The sequence below is a fragment of the Neltuma alba genome, unplaced genomic scaffold (assembly GCF_004799145.2).
Source record: "Neltuma alba isolate B1F8T4 unplaced genomic scaffold, ASM479914v2 tig00000932_pilon, whole genome shotgun sequence".
Classification (NCBI taxonomy): domain Eukaryota; kingdom Viridiplantae; phylum Streptophyta; class Magnoliopsida; order Fabales; family Fabaceae; genus Neltuma; species Neltuma alba.
In genome coordinates, this window is record NW_021632262.1 from 8,983 (window position 1) to 33,525 (window position 24,543).

The window sequence follows — 24,543 nt, forward strand, 5'->3', positions numbered from 1 at the left end:
TGTGCGTCAAAGTAGGCTGCACATGCATCAACTGAAATTTTATTAGCAAGAAGAATATGCAGTGCCCTTTAGATTCCTCTGCTATCAAATGTTGGCAGCATAATGTCCCTTTAGCTTTTCATCTTTTAGTCCTCTTGATTTCTGGAGGGCCATCCATTCCATTAGTTATCTTTTACCTAAATTCCGTGGATAAGTTTGGATAATGAACTTAAAAGGAGGCTATACATAATCATTATCATGAGATGTTATTTTATTAATTATGAACTAGCTGCTTTTGGATGAGAGTTCAATTTGAAGTAGTCTACATTGGGGGAGAGAACTATTGCAATACAAAGAATTGGGTTGTTTCAGAGAAAACCAGAGAAACAAAGCCTGTAGGATGCCCTTGAAGGGGGGCTTCGTCGTACTTATATTGCCCTTTTTCGGCCAACCAATCAACGACTCTCTTTCCATAGCAAAGGTTGACGTTACGGTTAAAGAGGTCATCCTAGTTAGTGGTTACGTTTACGTTGTTGCTTCAAAAAGGTTATTGCTCCATGAGAATCTTGTATACACCAGATGAATGCGAAGGTAGGGATAGTCTTAGGTATTAATATTACTAATTGTTGCTCCAATGAAACGATGGGCATGATCATTTTATTAATTAGAGGGTACCGAGCAGTTTTTACTTTTGTAAATTTTTTCTTTAGACGTCATACCTAATTACCGGTGTGTTTATGTTAAATTAGGATAGCAGTCTAAGCTTCACAGTTCACGGAAGCAAACTTAGAAGAGTGGGGCCACAACAGAAAGAAATGAACTTCAAAGCGCTAACGCTAGAAAGCAAATATCCAACAAAATAGCAACATCGTCAATAACGACAACAATAATAAACCTTTCCCGTATTCCTCGCAATTTGCGAGTAAGATGCAGCTCAGAAAAAAGAATTACATGAACCTGATTATAAATACACGATTGTTTGATCAAGCAAAATTGATTAGTTAGAGCACCTCGATGCTCATAACCTCCCCGGGGAATGGGGATGGACCTTCATAGACTAACAATGACTAATTAAACAGCGACCCTTTTTTAATCAGACAATTAAACACTACTATGAATCCAGTCCATGGGTATATGGTATGATCTGGGACTAATTTCTTTCGTCTATCTCCAGGGGGAAGAACCAGAGGGCGGAGTAAGAACAAATTTAAAAATGAACCTGACTTACTGAGAACCTGGGAATTGACAGTGTCACAGTAATCCAACAGATGATACAACGTCTATATCACATTATCTAAAACTGAGATTCAATATTCACCAAAAAAAAAAAAAAGAACTAAGATTCAACAAATAGCCATAAGATGCTCAAACCAACATCAAATATGCACACTTTGATGCCTGCACATGGAACATGCACCTATAGACAATTGTCAGAGGGGGGAACAAATTCCAAAATATGACGTGGAAATTTTGGTTTCAATCTCCCTTGTTTCTCCCGTAGCAGGCACAAATTCATCAGATATTCACATGTTCACCGGAGGAGCTCCCTGAATATGAGAATCAAACAATTATTATCAGTACTTCCAAAATAAGTGAGGCCCGCTTCCCATGATACCGCTGAACTAGAAGACTATTTAATTGAAACCCACACGAAATAAGAGAAGACTTCACATAGAGAAGGTAACAGTTTCCTAACACGCAATCTCATCTCATTTGCCAACAGATGATCATTTCAAAATCTCACCTTGAACAGAAGATCATATGCTATATGCTCCCAGGGCAAGGATACAGACATTAAGCTGCATTTCAAAGGTATCAGTTCATAATCAAAATCGGAGCTAGAGGAAGAGGCAGCCGCATAAGCATGTTTTGCTGCAACAGATGCGACGGATGCTGCTCTGCGAACAATTGAGCCAATTCCAAACCCTTTCTTTGATACTATTGGAGAGAAAGGACCTGAATCCTCCTGACTTTGATCTGTCATTGCAACAGCAAATTCATTTATCCAGTCATCTCATCCTTGTTACATAATAACACTAACAGCAGATTCCTACACCAGGGTGTCTCCAGTGAGGAGCCTCATTATAAAATAGGGCACTGGACAAGACATTACATTGCCTCTGAGGATTTTATGTATATTCCAAGTCTATAAATAAGCACTTGGGAGCTTGGCATCTTGACGGAATTATATTTCAATTGCAATCACATGATGTAAAGCAGACAATAAGTGTAAAATATGTTACGGCTACTAAATGTCAAATTCCATTCTTCTCCGCTCATAAGCAAAGTAACATTAGTGCCTAGGGTTCCATGATGAGATTTCTGAAGTCCTAGTAACCAACATATTGCCTACCTGTAACACTGGAAACAGCTACTTCAACTTCCCCACGGCCTCCAGGACCTTTCATATAAATTCTGTCTGTTTTGCCCGCGGAATGACCCCCTGATAAAAGGCTACCAAATCGAGACTTGCCAGCTGTGCTTTAAGAGGGAAACATGTGAGGCAACTGATACACTAGTATCTCGCACTCATTAGCAATGTAAAATATGATAAACTCACAATTTCACATTATATACGTAATTCTTAATTTTAACGTGGTAACAAAGGGTGATCATTTATGGATGAAACTCTCATTAGATGAGGCAGAATATAAGTTGATTGAACTTCCCCTGTAACTGAATCTAAGACAACACTATAATGCAACCCTTCAGGAGATATAGTCAGATATTTATCTCATTCAACAGCCAACATTTACAAGAAAACATCACAAGTTCAGTGCACTTAAAACACAGCTTCACTCATAGTAACAACAGTAAAACAGAGAACACAAGAAAACAGAAGAAATATGATGATAAAGGACTGCTAGCATTTAGGGTCTTTACCAAAATTCTTCACACTCATAGCCCCTTCAGCCAAAACACTACCCACTCTAAACACCTCTCTCTCTCTCTCTCTCTCTCGCTCTCATCCAGACCACCACTCCTCACCTGCACCCTCAAGAAGTTATTGACTTGAATTTACCATTCTGTTCCTCATGGCCATCTCATCACCTTTGGCCCCTCTAGAATATTCCTTAATTTCAGGCTCACTTTCTCTCCCCTCTTTCTCTGATTCCCATGTTTGCATGTACGTCTTAGTGACAGTAGGGGAAATAGTAAACCCATCAGAAGGTTCCTAGAGATTAATCCACATTATCAAACTGCTTTAGGCACGATTGTGCTAGAAACTCTAAGATGGGTGGAGAATCGTAACAGGGCTCTGCAGAGGATTTATGTAAAGATTAATATTATATCTCAATCAAAGTTTGTGAAAAGTTCAGATTTCTCAGGTTCCCAAGGCACGACAAATTAGATCAGTGTGTCACGTGAGGATTTTTGTAAATCACCTGAAGGTTCAACAATTTCAGGTGTATTTAAAATGTCTCCCCTTCATTCACTCTATAGACAACATTACAAAAATGAATGCTCGATTATGAAAGCAATTATCCAGATAGAGGTCACTGCAGGAAAAAATTACCATCATGTGCATCTCGAACCATCTGATAGCTGACAAACCCTGAGAAAAGGGTAAGCTGTAAATAACAACCACCATCAAGTCAGCATGTGTAGGACTACAAATTGATCACATAAGAAATTCTTGCATAGTGCAATTTGTCAATTCAATCATCAAAGGACATAAGTCAAAGAACTATTTTTCTGAAAATAATACTCTATTATACAATGAAAAAGGTAAGGGTTGCTTAATGATTGGCAGATACTAAAAGAAGTTCATATATTTTCAAATGCACAAGGAGGCGAGTCATAGACACCAACCAAATTATTATCATTTACTTTTTCATTTGATACATTCATATAAAAGCTACAAAATTGAAGCCAATACTAGTTAGAACTACTATAGACTTCCATCATCTAAATCTATATTTTCTTATTGCTCCAGAAGATAATCGTTTATACTGTCACAATAAGTCCTCCGACCAAATTATCTGTAAATGCCTAAGCTTCCATCTTCAAAATTTCTCTTTCACATTTCTTTAAAGAAGAAAGATACGAAATTAGTGAGAATAGTTTAAACTTGTTAAAAGATCCAGGGCGCAATTCACAAAATTGTAAAAATAAGCCTTGATATTTCAAGAACAAAGGCAAGCCTACAAGCACCATCTGAGCACTGCAATGAACAAACGTGAACAATGTTTATACAGCACATTCATTGTTACAGTAAAATTAACCAGCATCCAATCCATACTTTTGAAACACATACGAAAGCAATGCATTCATCTCTAAACAAGAACGTGCCAATCAGAAACACAATCATTCTGATAGAGAATGGAATTCACACTATAACTGGGTATTGGCCGAACCTTAGTGTCCTTTCTCTTTAAGGAATTAGGATCAACTCTAGAGTTATCATTAACACTGCAATCGTGTGATTCCTTACTAGGAAATGCTGCCCCATCATGTGCGTTAAGAACTACACAATAGCAATGGTCCTTTTCAGTTAAAACCTGCAGAAAATTTAGGGGAAAAAATCAGGTAGGCTCCCACAGTTATCAATTAGAACGGAAGTTGTTCATGGCATCCTTCTCGCTAGACATGGAGAGTAAGCATTCTCATGGAAAATGAAACCACAAAGAACATGTAATACTCACACCTTCCAGATGTGACAATGGGATTATAAATTCAATGAATGACTAAAATGAGTGAATTACCACCGCATCAAAAGTGGAGTCAAAGTCATCAATTGCAAAACAAATATCTGGATAAGCAGGTGTTGTCTCCACTTCCTGGATACATGTTGATGACAGTGTCATTGAAGATAACAATCTCAAAAATTAGTACTCCTTTCACTCCAAGGGCGTAACACATCCAAAATGATAAATATACTTGCCTTTTCAAAGTTCAACTGAAAATTTACACGACTTGGAGATGCATACACAGTTTTTACAACCTGAGGAGGTGCAAAGAGCCGCAAAGCAAAATTAGACGCATTCTATATTGCTTAGAGATAAACGCGTGGGTTTAAAGTCACATGAAAAATTCTATAGTCCAATTAAATAACACTGAAACCTTAGCTTAAAAGTCACCCCAACAAACCATGGGAGAGACATCAGTCACAGACACAAGCACCATCATAGCCATGGTGAATTCAGGAGGAAAGTATCCTCTGAAGAGGTTGAAGGAGTTGTATAAAAGAAAAGCAAAATCAACTAATGTAAATCAACGGATGTTCACAAGCATATAATGGCAGAACTTGAAGCAGAACCAAAGGAGAAAAAACCGGAGTCTCAAAATAAACTCTTTGGAACCCTAGGTCAACATCAACAATAAAGATGAATAAAAAGACACCCCAATCTAACCATATGCATTTTGTATCAGAATTATTCTGGAGGAAATTCAACTCCTAAAAGCAATCGTAAAGTTAAGGAACTGACTGTGATTTTAAAGGATTGACAAAGTTTCATGATACTGCAATTACCTTATATATAGGGGACAATGGTGTACTTTGTGAAGCTTGATGATTCCGAAGAACCTGGTGACTGGAGAAAGAATAGCTCAAATTCCATTGATGAATGTTTATGGAAAACAAAAGGAACAAGAAGTTTAAGTGACGGTGTTTTATAGTCCTGATCTCTATCCTTCTACGGCCATCCATTCGAAACATATAACAACCCTCTCCATTAAACTGGGGAATGGTTCAATCATATTTAAGGCAATAAACCTAACTATAATCAACATATGTACTGACCCAATAAAAATCAATATGAAGAAAACAACTAGAAAAGGTGAAAAACCAATCTACAGCCACTGAATAGATTGCATCCAACTTTTGCAATAATTTGATATGTATACAGCCACGTAAACCCAACAATTGTGGGGAAAAAAATCTAAAATATTGTACACATCAATGACATCCACGATAAAATAAAAGCTATGAAACTGTAATGAATACTGGAGGTTGTTTAAAAGGAGATCTATTCTTGCAGACAAGAAGAGGCCATAGAATGAAACAACTCACTGATCCTGGTAACATTCTGACCAGAGATGAAGTAGATATAAATTCTAGGCAGAGTGTAGAACACTGCTTCTTAAAAACATGGTGAAAACAATGGTATACAAGAAAACGGGGGAAAAAACATTACCTGCAAATTGCAATAGTTACACTAAAGGAGGTATGAGCAATTAAGTTCAAGTAAAATGAACGCCTCCAGTCAACATCTGTAGAAGTTTCATCAATTAAGTCGTCCAACTGGTCAAAAAGTAAACAGGATTATTTGGCATCACAATGAATTGCTTGCCACATCCCATGTCAACAAAAAAAATTATTGATACTCAAGAAATTTAGCAATCAAATATGGAATTCACAAAGTAAATACTGCAATTGCAAATGAGTAGCAATCACCTTAATGTAACCAATTCTCATTGGAACCAAAATCACACAATTCCAAGTTTCCAACAACAATGGGGAGGGACAGAGGCAAAGTGAAGCATAAGTACATGATGATGACATGAAACTGATGTCTAACTACATCCTAGCTCACAAGATGGGGGGAAAAAAAATGCAAACCAAATTCAGCTTGGGGCAAAATACGAGCTACATGTCAGGCCATGTTTTAAAAATTTGAAGGATGGGCAGTGTTAACATGTCTAACAGCCAAATATCCATAAATTCTAGTTACACTCAAGTATCGGTGTCATATTGGTATAGCAACAATTTTCATGTATTAGTGCAAGGACTAAAGGATGGAAATAAAGACTTTACCAAGATGCTTCTCTTCTAAATCTTCTGAGATGTAATGATTTGAATAAGATGAAAAATTAACATACTAATATGGCGTATGTGACCAAAAAACAAAAAGAAAAAGAAAAGTGTACAGGCATCTGTGAAGTGCAAAAATATTGCAACAGAATGCTAGAAACAGTTTGAACTTCACTAGCAGTAACATGGCTAATTTAAGTGAGTGAAGTTTCAACATACTTCACAATTCAATGTGAGTTTACCTTAGGAGCCCACCTGCGTACAAAGTAAGGAGCATCGCTCACCGGATTATTGTAGGAAGCATATCCTTGAGATCCCTGCAGGAAACATTTATAAAGAATAGAAATAACGAACACTCTAACCTTGCAGGAGAAGCAAAACATCCTTACACTGATAGGAAACCAGCAGTTCGGTTACTGGAAAACAATAAAAGGCAATCCCATTTTCAAGTTTTTACTGTTTAACGTAACATACCAATTTCCTGACAAAGAACACGAGATCGTCATCTTGCCGTCCCCTTGACTCCTTACCACGAATAAAATACAAATCAAAGACGTCGTGCCAAAATTTCATATCCATTTCAACGTCAGGAGCATCACTCTCCTCAACAATGGTTTTTCCCAGTAAGTTAGAGTGCTTCTTCACCATGCTCAATAATTCATACCTTTTAAGCATAATAATGAGCAAATCAGATCCCCATTATGATACCAAAAGTTAATTTAATAGTAAATCACAAAATTAATCATCGAACTAGGACAGCAAATTACAAAGTGATCCTACAGAAGGAATTAAAATAAATATATGCAGCATCATATGGCATCAATCAGCGCTTGTATTTCGAATTTTCGAGCAAGACAAGAAAAACCATTCATTTAGAGAATCGAAATACTTCAATATAGGCTGATGAAAAGAAACAGTGAAGTCGTGAAAGCACCTCGTGGGCGTTTCCCCGGTATCACTAAACATTATCGTGTGAATTGCTCGTTCACCGTGTAAAACAACTTATGTATCAAACAGGAATCTTCGGGTTTCAAAGTCAATACGGGGTTTATAGCCAAAATTTACTTGAGAAGAGTGTTTGGCGATATCACCCCACGTAGCTCCTGTGCGACGTGAACACTAAACAAGAAGGGGGAAACCTGGCAGCAGTTATTTATGGGTGGTGTGTCTGGTTCTTTTGGCAAATATATTTCCGAGATGCCACCTCATGGCAAAGTCGTTGTAGTATAGTGGTGAGTATTCCCGCCTGTCACGCGGGCGACCCGGGTTCGATCCCCGGCAACGGCGTATAATTGTTTTGGCTGCTTACAAAGCACCGTTTCAGGAAATATTTGTTCCTTTCAACCTTTTTTGGTGTTGGCCCAAACAAACAGAAAAAATAGTCGATTTCGGTGAAAAATCGAGGCAGGAACTTGGCCCGTTTCAGGCAAGTCATTACGCCTTTCCAACTTCTGCTTTGGCCCAAACAGACAGCAAAAAAAACTCGAATTTGGGTAAAAAATCCTGACTACTTATCCCTAGATGCCTAATTAGAACTTGGGAAAAAAAAAAAAACAAAAGTTTGCTTGTCATGATGCTCCTATGTCAGGGAAGACAGGTTCTAATAGATCAAACATTAGATATCCTGTCCTTAGATCGTAAGTGAGTCCAACCCTCTTTTCTAAAATTTTTGTAACAAAAAAAAAAAATTAGAAGACCCTAGAACCAAACCCGAAAGTTCCGGCATCAAGGAAATAGGAGTTAAGTTCAGTGAAACGAGTTGATTGTTTTCAGGAAAAAAATATTTTGTTTTAGACATGAGTATCCTTCTATTAATAATTAATTCAAGAAAAGCTATAAACACAGTCCAATTAAATCATAGAGGACGCCAGCCACTCAAGAAGGGGAACAACTTCATAGGGACGGAACCAAGCTAAACCAATCAGCCATCGGAGCAGCTTCTGGGCATACAAGCATCTATGCATCAGATTAATTTAGAGCCACCCCACAACCTAGAAAATAAATAAATGCATAGAATGCGAGATAATAGCGCGTAATTTTAGTTCAGAGACCGACAAAAATAGATATATATAACATTCCATATATTTTTGCATCAAAACAAATTCAATTGTATTAATGAATATTTCTTAAACTTTATGTATCAGTTACTACCTCCGGTCATAATTATAAGAGCTAGTTAACTAATTTGAAGATATTAGAGAAAGAAGTTAAGTTAGTTATTTGTTATAAATAGGTTGTCTTTCTTAAAATATCCTTACTGATAAAGTATATTGGTTAGAACTATCATTGTTAGAAGAAATATCTTGAAAAAAAATGCATAAATATTAGAAACAAAATAAATTGAGATCTTATATTTAGGATCAAGATAAAAGTCAAACGAGATCCTTTATTAAGGATCGGATATAGTATTTTACATGTGTACGCACGTGTGTGTATAAAGAAGATCTCAATTTGCAATACCTTTAAACTATAATGTTATCCTCTTTTTCTGTATGCTGTGCTTCATATATTCAATCTGTGTATTCGTCTTACAAAGTTCAAATATACCTTTAAACCCGACATTAGTAAATCAACGCTCCCAATTCACTTGTTCAATTCAACAGAACGAATATGAAATTTCATTAGTCAAACTCTGTGTTGACTCTTCAGCTTGAAGTTAACTGGCACAAGTCAACTCTGCGTGTGCGTAACACACTAACATGCGTGTGCATCAAACAACTTTTTTAAGGCTTATCACGATTGAAGGCTATTGAAGATTTTGATATTGACTAAAATTATATTACACCTGATTCTTAATATAAAAATTTATTTAACTTTTAATTTGGTCATAAATATAAAATCCTAATTCAGTTTATTTTTCATATTTATTTATTTTTTTAAGAGAATCTTTATAGTAATTGCACACGTTAAATATTTCATTAAATGAAACTTGATTAGTAAGAGTATTTTAAAAAATAATAATATATATTTATTACAAACAGTATTAAATTAGTTAATTAGTTCTTATATTAAAGATTGGAGGTAGTAACATCTAGAACAAGTAACTTATTTAAATATTAAGATTTGATTTGGTTATATTCTGAATATATTAATATATTTTGTTTTCAATGTTTTTTAATTTTTCTCCCCACTAATTTTTACCCTGGTTGGCACATTTTAAAAAGTTTTTATTAAGGCGATGCACATAATTGATTGGAGTATTTTAATTAACTTCGTGGTTTAAACAGCATCTAAAACAAAACCCCTCGTCTCTATATCTCTGATTCTTTCCCCCGTTCTGCCTAATTAAACACGGGAACACGAATCCGTTTCACCGCCATGTCGTTATTCCTCGAAGTTCGAAGCACGGCGAGGTTACATTGGATTCCTTGAGCAGGTGGGAAAAAGTGAAGAAAAGTAAAAGAGACTTTGTTCGGTGACAGCATGATCATGACCCAAAACGACAACATCATTCAATCCGATGGACACGGGCAAGACCTTTTTCATTTTTAAATTTATCAACTTTAGCTTTTGCTTCACGTCTTTCACCTCGCACAGTATAATAATCTTCCGAATCAATCCTCCGAATTAATTATCTCCTAACAGTAGTGCAAATTGAAAACGATCACTCACAGAAGATCACGGTGGTGACCCCAGTAATGATGTGTTTCCCACTCTCTTACAGCCACTTTATTTCTTCTTTTCTTGCCACCACAGAAATTCAATCAAATCACAGAGAAACTATGCAGTTCTGGAACCACATGAAGATGCTAGTAATAATGGATCGTCAGATTTCGAAAAATTTAGTCTGAATTATGATTTCACGAGCACATTATCATCAGAATCGTCAAGTGTGAATTAGTAATAACCCATTCTAGTTTCAAGATGGACAAGCTGATATTCATAGGTTAAAATTCAAAGCTCGGTTTCTGCAGTCTGCATATAGTCATGAATCAGATATACACAATTCTAGCTGATCGCGGACGATCTCTTGTTGATCACGCCCTTGGATTGAGCAAAAAATATTAGATTTGGACATAATTAAACTGTGCAAAACAAATATACTGATGACTAGTTTCTTCAGAAATAACGATAATTCATATGAAAAAGACAGGTGATATACTTTATTAGAATACATATGAACCATACTTGATTTATCTCGTATTGAAAGGCATGCAATCAACAATGAACAAAGTTACTCTTCAGTTTCATTTTCCAAAACATAAGCTTCCAGCGGCACAATTGACAATTCCCAATATATATTTATGACGACTCACCATGGAAAAAGAAGTTGATCTTGCTCAGGTGTATTTGTTTCGTCAATCGTCACTATGCAATACGTATATAATCAGACGTCTTCATCGGCGAGTACTCCTCCATTTTTCTTTGTTTTACCTGGATTCCTTCTGCGGCTGGCGGTGCCGCCCCCGTCACGGCGGAGATTACCATCGTTGAGGATCAACGGCACGTCGTTGGATTCTTCGATGTCTTCTTCGGTGGCGACGCGGATGCAGGAGCAACGCTCCAAGGATGCGAAGAAAGCAGTAGAAACTCCATTGATGAACCACATGGCCACACCGTCGAGCTTTCCGCAACCAGCCGCAGAGGGCTGGCTCGACGACGAGGAGGAGGATCGGGCCCTCGATTCCCCAGAGTTTGATCGCAGAGTGAAGAAGCCGGAGCAGCTGGATGTGGTGGTGGCAGCCATGGAATTCGCATCCACCTTCAATCTCGCCTCAACATTAAGATGACGGGTTTAAGAAGCCTTTCATTTTTCTAATTAACTCTGCGACTGTAGCTAGTTTTCATTATTAATATTACATAAACAAAATCATAAACGCGATATTTTTTTTCGTCCCTGAAGATATTTTCCTGTCAAATAGTTTTCAGCGTGTATTTTTTATATTCGTAACAGCGTAAAAAACGAGTAAATTATATAGACATCTTCCTTGTAACATTGTACAGACTATATATCAGTATACATGTCATTTCGCAAAGCAGACGAAGAGCAAAAATCGTACAGTCATTTCAAGAGCGTATATAAATCATTACTACTGTTTAAATCTGGATAGGTAAAATAGACAGCGTACTGAGCAGCACAGTAATAGTCCTTTAATAATAAGATTAGGTGTGAAATTACAAGGGACAGCTTCGAAATCATGATTAAAATTCCTTTATTTCCATTTGCACAGGCCTAAAAGCTGAAAGCATTAAAGAAATGGCCTGTGTTGCTAATCAAATACTCCTCCGCTCCTTATTATAAAACCCCATTTGACTTTTTATTTGGTCCTAATTATAAGACCCCAATCCATTTTGTCTCTTATATTTATGCATTTTTTTCCAAGATAATCCTTCTAATAATGATAGTTTTAGCCAATATACTTAATTAACAAGGATATTTTAGGAATGACAACACTTATTTATTATAAATAACCAACTTAACTTACTTCCTTAATCTCCTCAAATAAGTCAATTGGGTCTTATAATTAGGACCGGAGGAGTAATTAAAAGGAGCATGCTAATTGATTACGACAATATTAAGGGATGGGCCTAGTCATGGTTCCAACATCCGTGGTGCTTATCCCTTGAGTTCTTTTGATTAATGTTGGTTTAATTAACACGCCTTCTGTATAATGAATGTTTTCCCTACTATTGGAGATAAGAGATACCACCTCCGGTCTTAATTATAAGAGATAGTTAACTAATTTGAGGATATTAAGGAAAGAGGTTAAGTTAGTTGTTTATAATAAATAAGTGTTATTTTTCCTAAAATATCCTTGTTAATCAAGTGTATTAGCTATAACTATCATTCTTAGAAGAACTATCTTGAAAAAAAAATACATAAATATTATAAACAAAATAGATTGAAGTTTTATATTTAGGACCAAAATAAAAGTTAAACGAGGTTTTATATCAAACAGCGAGCCAGTATATTTCAAGTGGGTTATGATATCGCGCTCGCATGAAACACTAATCATTTCATTACTTGTCTGGAACAGACCATGAGTGTCAGAAAAACCATATTATTAATTTATGCTCATACGTCTCTTCTCGTGCTTACTTTACTCTTCCTTCAACATAATTACTTCATGTATCATCACTTGGACGGTTTTTTTTTTTTGGTAGTAGATGTGCAGTGATCCCATTCCTTTGTAAAGTGGACTTCCCAAATCTCAATATGATAGTCATAGGTTGATATAGTATATATTTACACAGAAAATTAATTATGATTAAGAGCAAGAATTAGTGCTGAGCATATATTGTACCAGTGCTTTCTTTGTTAAATGTTAATCATTCTCCACTCGCTTTTTTAATTTTTTCAGTGAGAATAGTTTAGTCTTATTCTGTGACCTAGTTTTTTTGGGAAAATTTCAAAAAAAAAATTCTCATTGAATTTCAAAATTTTAAATCATTATTAGTTACTACACTCGTATAAAAAATTATTACACTTGAAAATTAAATAACAACATATTTTTATAGTAATTCCTGATTTGAAAATTTAAAATTCAACAGTTTTTTTTTTATAGATTTTCCCTTCTTTTTTCTTTGGGTCCCATAAGCAAAGAGGGTCCGTTCTACATGAATATTGTGAATGGGGTAGGTGAGAAATAGTGATATATATTAAACAATTCTGCATATAATTTTATCAATTAATTTGAATTTGAGCACCATCAAGTTCTTGGGCAAATAAATTTCTTAAACTAAGATTTAAATTTTAAAATGGTCTTATGTACATACATACAGACTCATATTTAACTTGACGAAATCAGAGCCACACTCCCATACGCTGATGCAGGGTTCAAACTCTGGACCTCCACCAAGTATGAACCGAGGAACAACCTGCCATGGAATTTGGCGGGAACAAAAAGGTGTTATGTAATATAATTTTATACTATAAAACAGATTTTATATTTAGAACTGAATGAGTGATACTGTATAATGCAGTAATGATTCTTAGACCCACAACGTGGAAGTGCCACAAATTATGGGCTACCCCACCGGGTGCGCCCATCAGATTTGACCCAATTTAAACTTTGTATTATTTTTTTTGACTATGTCTGCGTATCTTTTTATTAAAGGTAATTATATTCAAGACAATATCGGATACTAAATATATATACTTCTCTCAATAAAAATTTAAATCTTAGTTTCTCATATTATAAAGGGCTAGTTTTTTTTGCTCTACCCAATTCCTATTGATTAAACTCTCAGCACGGAGGGCCCCATAACTCTCATTTTGAGGAATCTCCCACTGGCCTTTCAAAACTTCAAGATAGCTTCCATTTTTTTTATTCCGGGTGCAAATGACAAAATCGCTGCCGATCCGATTCATGACTACATTGAAAGCCCAGTCTTACCCGATTAACGACAATGGCCCTTGAAGAGGAGCAATAATTTTTCAGAATCGCAAGCAGGCCCATGTGGAAGGAAAAGTGGGCCTGGTCCAGAATAAAGTCGAATGAGCACAAAGAACCTCACCAGCGGCAACACTCTTTTTTGGCATAGCCTACACGCTTACTACGATGTTTTTGCATGCATGGGTAGTAAGTAAAATGTGTTTGGAAATTTAGGAGGTGCCTGAATAAAAAATACTACCTCCAATCCTAATTATAAAAACTAGTTAATTAATTTGAGGAGATTAAAAAGTAAGTTAGTTAGTTGTTCTAAATATATGTTGTCTTTTTTAAAATATCCTTGCTAATCAAGTGTATTAGCTAGAAGTACAATTATTAGAATAACCACTTTAGAAAAAATATATATATAAATATAAGAGACAAAATGAATTAAGATCTTATATTTAAAACTAAAATAAAAATTAAACAATATCTTATATTAAAAACCGAGATAGTATCTCGATTTGCATAAAAATATTTTTAAAAAGCACGGACAAACAAACACCGCCTTAAAAGTGTTGCACGGAAGTTAATAGTGGCTACTTGACTATTGATAACACCTCACGTGAACCCGCAACTGTCAAAGTATCAATATCCGGCCCTAGCACAACGACCCATTAATAGACGTAAGACTTGGAGAATTAAATTCTAAATTAAAAGATAAAGGATTTACGAGTAGGAGGAGGTAAAGCAATGGCACCAGTCTCAGGCTGAGAGGATTGATCAGCTTTTTTATTTTTTTGGCCAGCGAGGATTAATCAGATTTGAAATACCAACAATTTGTCATTTGTCCCTAATCGTGCCGAAGATGCTGACGAATACAAGTCCCGCAAAAAGAAAAAGAATCTACCACAGTGATTTGTAATAAGTGCGGACACACCTTTCCCATCCTCTGCAATTCCTTTTGACTCCTGCCGCTAATGCGCCTGCGCGACCCGTAGACCCGTACAAATCCCTCCACCAAAGCCTCATGTAATAATAAAAAATAAAAAATAAAAAAAAACAACGGTGAGAATTAAAAATAAAAATAAATGGATATTTGTGCTTTTGTCGAGGGGAAATTTCCCAAAAAAATAAACAATCTTAAAATTGTCATTTTTCAATTCAGACATCTAAGAATGAAAAATGATAGAGAAGGAGGTGGTGCTAAATCTAGTATTTTGTAAATGTAATCAAATGATTAAAATGTCTTTGTATCAAATTTTTTTTAAAAAAAAGGCTACCAAGCTTGTTATTATCAGTGTATTTATTGTTATTGACCATTCAACACTTATCATTATCAATTTACTACCTGTTAATAAATAACTTATCATTACTAATTATTTTTTATCATTTGCTGTTCAACACCTGTTATTACCAATTTATAACTTGCTAATAAATTTTTTGATATAAAAATATTTTAGTTATTTAACTATATTTGTAAAATACTATATCAAGCGTAACTTCTTCTTTTGAGATTTCAAAATATTAGGTGCCCGATTTAAAATTTCACATTTTTAACTTTTTTATTTGTGATTTTTCTTTTGTTAAATAACAGATAATAACGTTGCTAAAAGATATTAAAAAATAAAAATGTTCGTTACTATTTTTAGATATTCAATTTTAAGTTCTTTAATTTATGAATATGGTTTAAAGTTACTAGATCATCTTCTAATTATCGTTAGTGAATTTTTGTATGGTCATAGAATAATAAATGGAGGATGGAGGATATTATCCTTCGTTATCTTCAATAACAACTTTCCAATTAAATGAGCTATAGATAATATTTTTTAAAAAATTACTATGGACATAAATATATGGGAGAATTTTAGTCGTCTGGACATGCTTTTAAAAAATGTCCCGACTTCTAAAACCACGAAATCATGAATAAAATAATTAAGCAAACTAGCTAACTTTTGAGTCACGATCCGATGCATTAATTCGATATCGCTCTAGGGTGTTTTTTAGGGGTAAAAAATACCAAATGAAGATTAATTCCTAAAATTTTGTAATTCATAAAAGGAAAAATATTTTCAGAAATTTTTAAATGGGAAAGAATAATTCAATAGTGTGAAACTTACCAAAATGAAAAAGCAATGCCCACAGAATCTGCATGGCGACAAAAATACATCTATCCGACGGGTTCACAAATTGGAAATAGCCGAGCCTAAGCGGGTAACATCACCGGCCAATTCAAGATTTGTTTTAGTTGATTGATAAAAAGTTGATTTTTTAATATTAGGGTCCGTGTGGTGGGAAAGAGAAGAAGGAAAGGAAGAATTTTAATGAGTTTAATTTAAAAAAAATCAAAGAATTTAAAAGTTTTTAATTAATTTTTATTACTCTTTTATACTATTTCTTCTTCTTATTAAAAATTTAAAATCTCACTTTTTTATTTTTTTTAAATAGAGCTTATTAAAATTATTTCTCTCCTCTCTTTTTTATATTTTTCTTATACCAAACAATATCTTAAAGGTGAAAAAATTGAATTCATGACTTAGGAATAATACAACTCTTTTTTTATATTTTTTATTTGATGTAATTGTTTTTTAATGAGAAGAATTTCAGAAAAAAAATTTGAATTTTAAAATTCTAAATCAATCTTGTTCATTACACTTCAATAACAATTAAGAATATTTGAAAAGCGGATGACAACAAATTTTTGTAGCTATTTCTGATTTGGGATTTTAAAATTTTGGAGGTATTTTTTTGACATTTTTCCAACGGAATGCCCTTATAAAAGAATTGAATATTTTTATCATACATGCAGTGATATACTAAAAACAGGCTCAATCAGTGGCTTTTTGATGAAAAAAAAAGGGCATATTATGAGTTTCAAACTAGCATAAGCTTGTGGCTACCAAAAATATTGAAAAATTATTACAGAGTTCTATCACAAGAGGGGATTTTTTTGGGGGGCAAAATTAGAGTATGAGTGGACACACGCACAGGCACGAAATGATTTTTCATCATTGAGTTTACTAATATATAGCTTCATACATTGAAGCTGTCCAAGCAAAATAAAGAAGTGTATAAAATATGAATGCCATACAACGTATATATGCTTTAAAATCTTAAAATCATCGCAAGGCTAAAACAAGAAAAGAAAAAAGAGGGGAAAAAAATCTTCTTTTCTTTTTATCCCAGAGATTTCATACCAATAAGACATGCCAAGCAATTAGTAAGTCAATTATTTCAATAGATTGTGATTAAGTGAACGTAAAATAAGGTTAATTTAATTAGAGCGATCAACGGGGGAGAAGTGTACGCTTGATCACTGAGTCCACCAAGTTTTGCCTTGCCTATATATGTAAAGCAGTCTTGCCCGCTTCGCTCTCACAATTCAGGGTCCTTGGAAAAGCCGATCAGACAAACACTACAATGTCTAAACTCTTCACCATCTTCACCATCTTTTTCTGCTTAGCTTAGGCCTCATCCACGCCTCTCGTCCCAACGTTGGATTCCCCGGCCACTCTTCTCTGCATGAGGTAACTTCCCTTCTGATATTCCCCCCGCAAATCAACCCACGAAATGATTTCTCTTTTTCGTTTTGAATTAGTTCTCTCTTCACCAGAGTTGTTAACACACACATATAATCAGAGAGTTTTTGATGTTTGATGTTTTTGCTTTCTCTGTACTTACTGGGTTTGCGGGATTTGAACTGAAGGATGCTATGGAAATGAAGACAGAGCTGGAAGGTGAAAACTGCGACGAAACAGTGGAAGGTAAAGAAGGATGTTTGATGAGAAGGACGCTAGCGGCGCATGTCGATTATATCTACACCCAGAAGCACAAGCCCAAAAATTAAACGTCATCACTTGTCGTCAGTTCTATCTTGTCTTATGAATCCTCCAGTCTATTGCAAAGATACAACAATAAATCAAACATAAGTATATATAGAGCCTCTCTTATTGTTAGTGTGTGTGTGTGTGTGTCTATATGTTCTTCGTTTATGTGAGCTGAATAAGCGTCTGGTTGTTTGAGCTGTCATAATACTGTTAAACTTGTACGTACTCCATCAACCTCTGGTTTCCTGTACGCTCTGATCAGATTAATCATAGTTTTGGTGAAATTATGGTTTTCTTCCGATGGTTAATTAAAACGAAGGGTCATCCAATGGTCTATTGAAACAATAAAGCACAGCTTCAACGATTTCCACGGACAACTAAAAAAAATGGGAATTTATCATCAACAACAAACAGCAGCTGCAATAATAATGGAGGAAAGAGTAAAGTGTGAGGGTAGGGTAGGGATGAGCACGAGGTCATATTTGCAATATTCTCGAGTTCTTGTACGTGGGGTAGATCAGTGGACCCAATGATTTTGGGTATATACTGTGTTATTAAAAGACAAAAGAAAATGTGCAAACACAATACAACTCATCGTCCTTCTCTCTTTCCTTTATAATACACAATACACCAGACCAGGTCCAAACTAAGACATGACGGATAGATTACGTTATCTACCTACTAACTATTAAGAATTATGTCAAATAGTCCTGGAGCCTGTTAGTGTATAAGCTCCACTGCGTCAATCCTACTTGGTAATCACATGGCCAATGTGATTTCATCAAACAGATAATATAATTTCATCCAAATATTTTCCGACATCCCTCTGTGTTTCTCCACCTACAAGTTTGCCAACTGGATGATACTAATCTTAATAGTAACTCCTGCTTGTGGACTAGGCTAATCTGCTTTTTATTTCTCGATCCTTGCGCCTTTAAATTCAATGTCAGCAGCCATTGTCACCCTCAAATGATAGTGCTCATAATTTTTTTCCTCCCCTGTAACACAAAAAGACACTGGACATTGCAAATCTGAATCTTCACTTTTTGAAAAAAAAAAGGGGAGAATCAAATCCACAGAGGATTACGAAATTAAAAATGTCATTAACTTAGCGAGAAGACTCTACTTGTCGAGAGGAGACCTAAGGATAGAGAAATGGCACTAAATACCATGGCTTTAGAGCTAGAGTCAAACTAGTCACAGAGAGAGGGGCCATTAACTCCCGTAATTTAATAATATAATGGCAATATTTTCACTATTGACTCCCAACATGTAACATCACATCATGCGTAAAATTCAAGCTCACATGTAAACATCGTCCTCACACTGTAGCGCAAATTTGTCCAACGCCTAACTCTGTGGCTCAAAGCAAAGGCAGAGCATCGTCAAACACGGCTTTGCCTTTTTGGTCATCATGTCGAAGGCTGTAATTGAAGGGCTTCTAAAGCGTGGACCAGACAGGAACAATAATCAAAGTCGCCCTAAGCTATGATGAATCTGATGAACGCTATTACTCAAGAAGGATAATCATGATTCACAAAGTGGAATGTGGATTTCATATATGACTATCATTGACTAGTCGGTTCTGCCTAACTTGTGGAAACGAACCGTAATCATGACGCCAGAGTTCACAGATACTATAGTAATAAATTAATCACCTTGTTCATATTTATAAAATTCCTCCATGTGAACTGAACCAAGCCGATTCTTAACAAAACTGAATAGTAGCTTATATAAAGCACTCTGAGATACCAGAACCAAAAAAACAGCGATTTCAACCAGCGGCACTGCACTAATTATGCAAGGTCTGGTTTGTCAGTAAGCGTACCAACAATATAACATGAGTTTTCAGCTACAGGATTACTTAAGATACCATAACATCCATCTCATTTCCATAGAAGTCACGGGAGAGCAAAAGATGCACTAAACAGGAATAACGGTGATAACTAACATATATTGACAATGATTTAAAAGCATTTCAAGCATGATGGCCCGGTAAGAGTCCTGCTCATGAATGCATTGTGGAAGATAACCATGCAATTAGTTCTTCATAAGGTTATTGGAATGGAAGTTCTGTCTATTTGCATAAAACCAGAAACAGCCAACGGAAAGAATGGATTCATTCTCAACCTAAGACAAAGGCGAGCCACATAATCAGTTGTTCCCTGAGCTGTGTGATTGGAGGGGGGGGGGGGGGACAAAAAATGAAAGAAACTGTGATATTAAAACTGAGTTGAAGGGAAGAGGAAATATTACAAGGCAAGGTAAAATTGGTTGACTTGAGTTCATCAACTGTTGTATGGCAATACAATCGTTTTATAGTACAGAGCTATATAACGGCTTGTCTGTAAACTTACAATTATAGAGCTGCTTGCTTAGTTTTCTTCCGTCTTTCCTGAGCATGTTATAGAGATTGGCCCAAATTTTTGTACAATGAATTCAACAAATGATCGCTGCATACATGCATCAGGTTAAACATTAAGAGCACCAAACACTAGTCAAGTCAGTTCAGATTTTCAGTATAGTAAAGAAGATGGCTAAACATTATAGCCAACGTTTTGACACCATATAAACTGCATTTAAAATACTTGGAAAGGATAAAGGCCTTTTTTTTTTGTCCCTAGATTCTAAAAGCACTAAATTTTATGGGTTTGAAATAATCATCAAACCAGGCAATAGTTACACTAAAGGAGGTATGAGCAATTAAATTCAAGTAAAATGAACGCCTCCGATCAACATCTGTAGAAGTTTCATCAAGTCCTCGGATCAACATCTAATGTTAACAAAAAGAATTTTTGATACTACCTTTGATCTTTAATATAAGATCTAATTTATAGTTGAAACTAAATCTTATACTCCTTCAGTTCTAATTTACTTACAAAATGGGCATTATATTTCAGACCGGAGGGAGTATTAAGGATGGGAGGTAGTACTAAGGAAATTTAGCAATCAAATATGGAATTCATAATGCAAATGTTGCAATTGTATATGAGTAGAAATCACATGAATGCTGCTAAATCTCATTGGAATCAAAGAGCTACATGGTATGAGACGTTTTTTCCGAGGGTTTTAAATCGGTTGTTACAGTGTTAGAAATGCGCTGTGACGCCTAAGAATGGGTTGAGATCCTAAATCTGGAGATATAAATGACTGAAGAAAAAATGGAGAACAGAAGCGAAGCAAGAATCACACTCTCCTAATCTCAATAGCCAACAAAGGAGAATCTCCAGTTGAATTAAAATAATTCTTCTATTTCTCAATCTCTGCTTAGCATAGAGAGTGGCTGGGTTATTCATAAAGAGGAATTACAACGGTAACAAATTCTGAAATTCTGAAAATCCTATAATATCTCCTAGAAACAGAATTAATCCCTAAAATATCTCTTAGAAACAGAGTGAAAAGTTGGTGACCCCTAACAGTCATAGGGTTCCACTTATTTAGCTAACTCACTCTAAAATAATTAAAATAAACAATTCAAAACATATTCAAACTAATTCAAGTTTCAGCCTAAGGATTTGATCCAGCTGTTTTCCTTTTCTTCCCGCAAGTGGTGCCCACTAGGATTAGGATTCTTATCAGAATGCATTAGAGCCGGGGCATTGCTCATGTAAGAAATGAGCTGCAGTGACTGATCTGAAATTTGAAATATGAACACGGGCTCTCCTCAGACCTCAGTTTTGTCGGTTTATTTAAGATGACTAGTTCAAAATCCTCCAAATCATATTCCTTTGATAAGACAAAATGCCATGCCACGCCAGTCAGATTCAACCCATCAAAAAGCTAGCCTCTATTGTAGCAGAAAATTAAAATAATCGAATAAGGACAACAACAAAGACGTGCAAGGTTCCCAGAACATACGATTTACGGCAAGAAAAAGAGGAAAAAAAACAAAAAAAGATGTTTATTCAAAAGAAGCTTTCTGCTCTGTTATAGTATATAGAGCTAATTGACTACTCCGTTTCATCGCCTATAAGCATCCACAAGAGTTTGCTCATGCGCCACAAAAGTCGTTCCATTAGAATTAAGCTTACTAATCACGCCTATTACCACATCAAGAGCAACTTCATCTTTCAGTATCCCCGTGTGAGACACGCCTCCAATTTTATCACTTCCAGGCTTTGATTTTTCTCATCTTCCCAGAGTGACTGAAGCCCCAGCATGCTCACCATGTTCACTGTACCGTCTCCATCCCCATAAAACACTTCAGGCTGTTCATCAAAATCACTATTCCTGTAAAACAAACTTTCTGGGGTTCTCACACCCGTTCCCATGATACAAGTCACAGGTACTTCTGGTGCTTCTGTGTTCTCTATCAATGGCAAAATTCGATTTTCATAGGGGTAAACCCCTTCGGGGAAACCGATGTCTCTGAGAAAATCAGCAATATCTAATGCTGTATAATTCCTATCTTTCGTGATCACTAATGGTTTGGTGCCACCAAACAATCTGGGATTAGGCAAAAGCCACAGATTACTCTCAGAGCTTCTCTGTTCTGCTCTTACCATCAATGGGTCCACCAGGGGTATTCCTAGAGTATTCCCCGAAGCAAAGGTAAGCATTTCGTCCACAGCACCACCCCAAGGAGCAGAAAGAGCCACAAAGTGTTTGATGAACTTTTGGCGCCAAGAAAGTGGGTTTCGGTTCAGAAGTTGAATGGCAAAGAGTCCTCCTAAGCTGTGTGACACGAGTATCACTTGTTTTCCGCCATTGGAAGCACTTGCTTTTTCAATCAAACACTTGAGATCGTCCAAGAACTTGGAACCCACATGAGACAAATGACCTTTCGCGGCAAGGCCATATCGGAAATCATAGGGTGCTCCAAACAGAGTTTCACCCTCCACATAGCCAACCTCTTCAAGGGAGTCCACCAACGGCGCCATATACGCTGAAACATGCCTACACATCAATTACAGTCACAATACGCCTCACAAGTTAATGATGATAGTCAAGCACAAAACATTGACTCACTTGAGATGAGGGTCGAGATAAAGAAGTGAGCTGGTTGAACCAAATTGAGGGACCCGAGTCTGAACCCCAGGGGCATTAAAGTAATCATCAAGATGTGGTTCGAAGTGAAGCGTCATGCGATAAGCAAAGCAGCGAGTGAAGGGCGGAAGTAGAACGCTGGGGTCGAACCACATTCTGAACCAGCCATCGCGGTCCTTGACAAGTGGGTACCAGCGGTCACAGAGGAGGCTCGTGGGTTTGTAGGCGCCGGTGAGCCTGGCTTCTAGCTGGTTACCTCCGGCACCAGGGACTAATATTATAGGATGAAGGGTATTGCCCGCCCCGCATATAATTTGCAGCATCACAAACAATGAGGTTGAAGCTATTATCTTCAAAGGCAATCCCTTCATGACAGATTTCCTGTATTGCTTCCGTCTTCTTCTGGTGGTGTCCGAACTGGAGGATCAAAACTGAAAACTCTCATGCTGATGCGGGGGCTTTGTCAGTTAATGAGTGGTGCAGAATGGTCTGATATTTCTATCTGTGTCTGCGTAGTATGAAATTAATCGCTGCCTGTGCCAGCATTTCCAAATAACTGGGCAGATAGGCTGCCACGTTGACTGCCTCTCCGGCGGAAATAATTTAATACGGGTTTTAAAAATGGAAGAAAAGTATAAAAATAATAGACTTCATTGGACTGAAACTTAAAAATGGACAATGGGCTTACCTTATTGGACTTGTTCGACATCCATCCTGTGTGGCCGGTGGCCGGTGGGCTTGATTCCGGGAGAGTTCATTAATTTAATTTGGGAAAAATTTTGCAAAAGAATTCTAATTCTTGCGGCAAGAAATAACTCTAAGCTCCCTATATCCTTCGCTATGAATAATTTGTGATGTTTGATGATCATCATTCCTATATTTTTATTGTTCACGAATAGTGTCGCTTGTTGATAAAACAAATTTCATAAATTTTAAGTGTATAGTAATATAGGACATGACGTATGATTGCGGAGGCAGGGCGGTTCACCCGGCGAGACCTTGCGGTACGATACTGCGATGGCCCTGTCTAGTTATCTATTTTGGGTGGCTGGAATTTCAAGTTGAAGCTGGTTGCATAAAAAGATTATAAAAAGATTTAAATTATGGGAGAAATATAATTCAGAACCTTATAGTTGAAACAATTTATTTTGATGTCAGTCAAAATGATTTGAGATCGTGTAGCCAAAAAAAGAAAAAAAGAAAACCATTTAATATAATTATTAGGAGATCTTAGACGTAAATTCCCCCATTAATTGAGCATGCAGGAGCAGGAAGGACTATTGATGAAGAAAACGATTGCTTACTATTCAGTGAATTGACCAAACGGCTCTACGTGCTGCGCAGCACAATCTATCAAATTGAAAGCTTTTAGCGAAACGGATTTTCTCTTCCGATGCTCATTTAATGAAGTGTGTTTTTCTTCGGCCAAAATCAAAATAAGTTTATATTCTCTCCAGACGCTTCTGCCCACTGATAGGAGCTTTAATGCTACTAGTTCATGTATTTTTAATGCTAATCCCATTTCAAATGTAATATCCACTATATAAAACAATACGAGTACTTTGTAATGCAAATTGCTCATTAATTATTGTAATAAAAAAATGAATTTATTATTTGTTAAAAAAAGACTTATTTCTCTAAAATAAACTTACATAACACTAGACTATATATTAATTTATAAATT

General features: G+C 36.0%; 3 protein-coding genes and 1 non-coding gene across 4 annotated transcripts; 1 reads left to right on the top strand and 3 right to left on the bottom strand.

The window, feature by feature from the left end:
* Nucleotides 1-1,175: 1,175 nt before the first annotated feature.
* LOC114748813 (uncharacterized protein KIAA0930 homolog) lies at nucleotides 1,176-7,854 on the bottom strand. The gene is made up of 12 exons (XM_028937271.1): nucleotides 7,668-7,854; nucleotides 7,208-7,397; nucleotides 6,976-7,050; nucleotides 6,117-6,223; nucleotides 5,453-5,513; nucleotides 4,865-4,924; nucleotides 4,686-4,760; nucleotides 4,338-4,481; nucleotides 3,497-3,551; nucleotides 2,333-2,455; nucleotides 1,724-1,956; nucleotides 1,176-1,526 (listed from the first exon to the last, which is right to left on the bottom strand). The coding sequence occupies exons 1-12, from the start codon at nucleotides 7,697-7,699 to the stop codon at nucleotides 1,503-1,505; spliced, it is 1,179 nt and encodes a 392-aa protein (XP_028793104.1). The 5' UTR covers nucleotides 7,700-7,854; the 3' UTR covers nucleotides 1,176-1,502.
* A 94-nt stretch (nucleotides 7,855-7,948) lies between these two features.
* Nucleotides 7,949-8,020, top strand: TRNAD-GUC (transfer RNA aspartic acid (anticodon GUC)). Its single transcript has one exon. It is a non-coding gene; the product is annotated as a tRNA-Asp (tRNA).
* A 2,702-nt stretch (nucleotides 8,021-10,722) lies between these two features.
* On the bottom strand, nucleotides 10,723-11,471 carry LOC114748833 (uncharacterized). Its single transcript, XM_028937291.1, has one exon. It carries the CDS (start codon nucleotides 11,418-11,420, stop codon nucleotides 11,061-11,063), a length of 360 nt encoding a protein of 119 aa, XP_028793124.1. The 5' UTR covers nucleotides 11,421-11,471; the 3' UTR covers nucleotides 10,723-11,060.
* A 10,111-nt stretch (nucleotides 11,472-21,582) lies between these two features.
* LOC114748804 (lecithin-cholesterol acyltransferase-like 1) lies at nucleotides 21,583-23,708 on the bottom strand. The gene is given in 3 exon segments (XM_028937262.1): nucleotides 21,583-21,979; nucleotides 21,982-22,769; nucleotides 22,842-23,708. Coding segments are annotated over 3 exon segments (1,323 nt in total). The 5' UTR covers nucleotides 23,231-23,708; the 3' UTR covers nucleotides 21,583-21,833.
* Nucleotides 23,709-24,543: the final 835 nt, after the last annotated feature.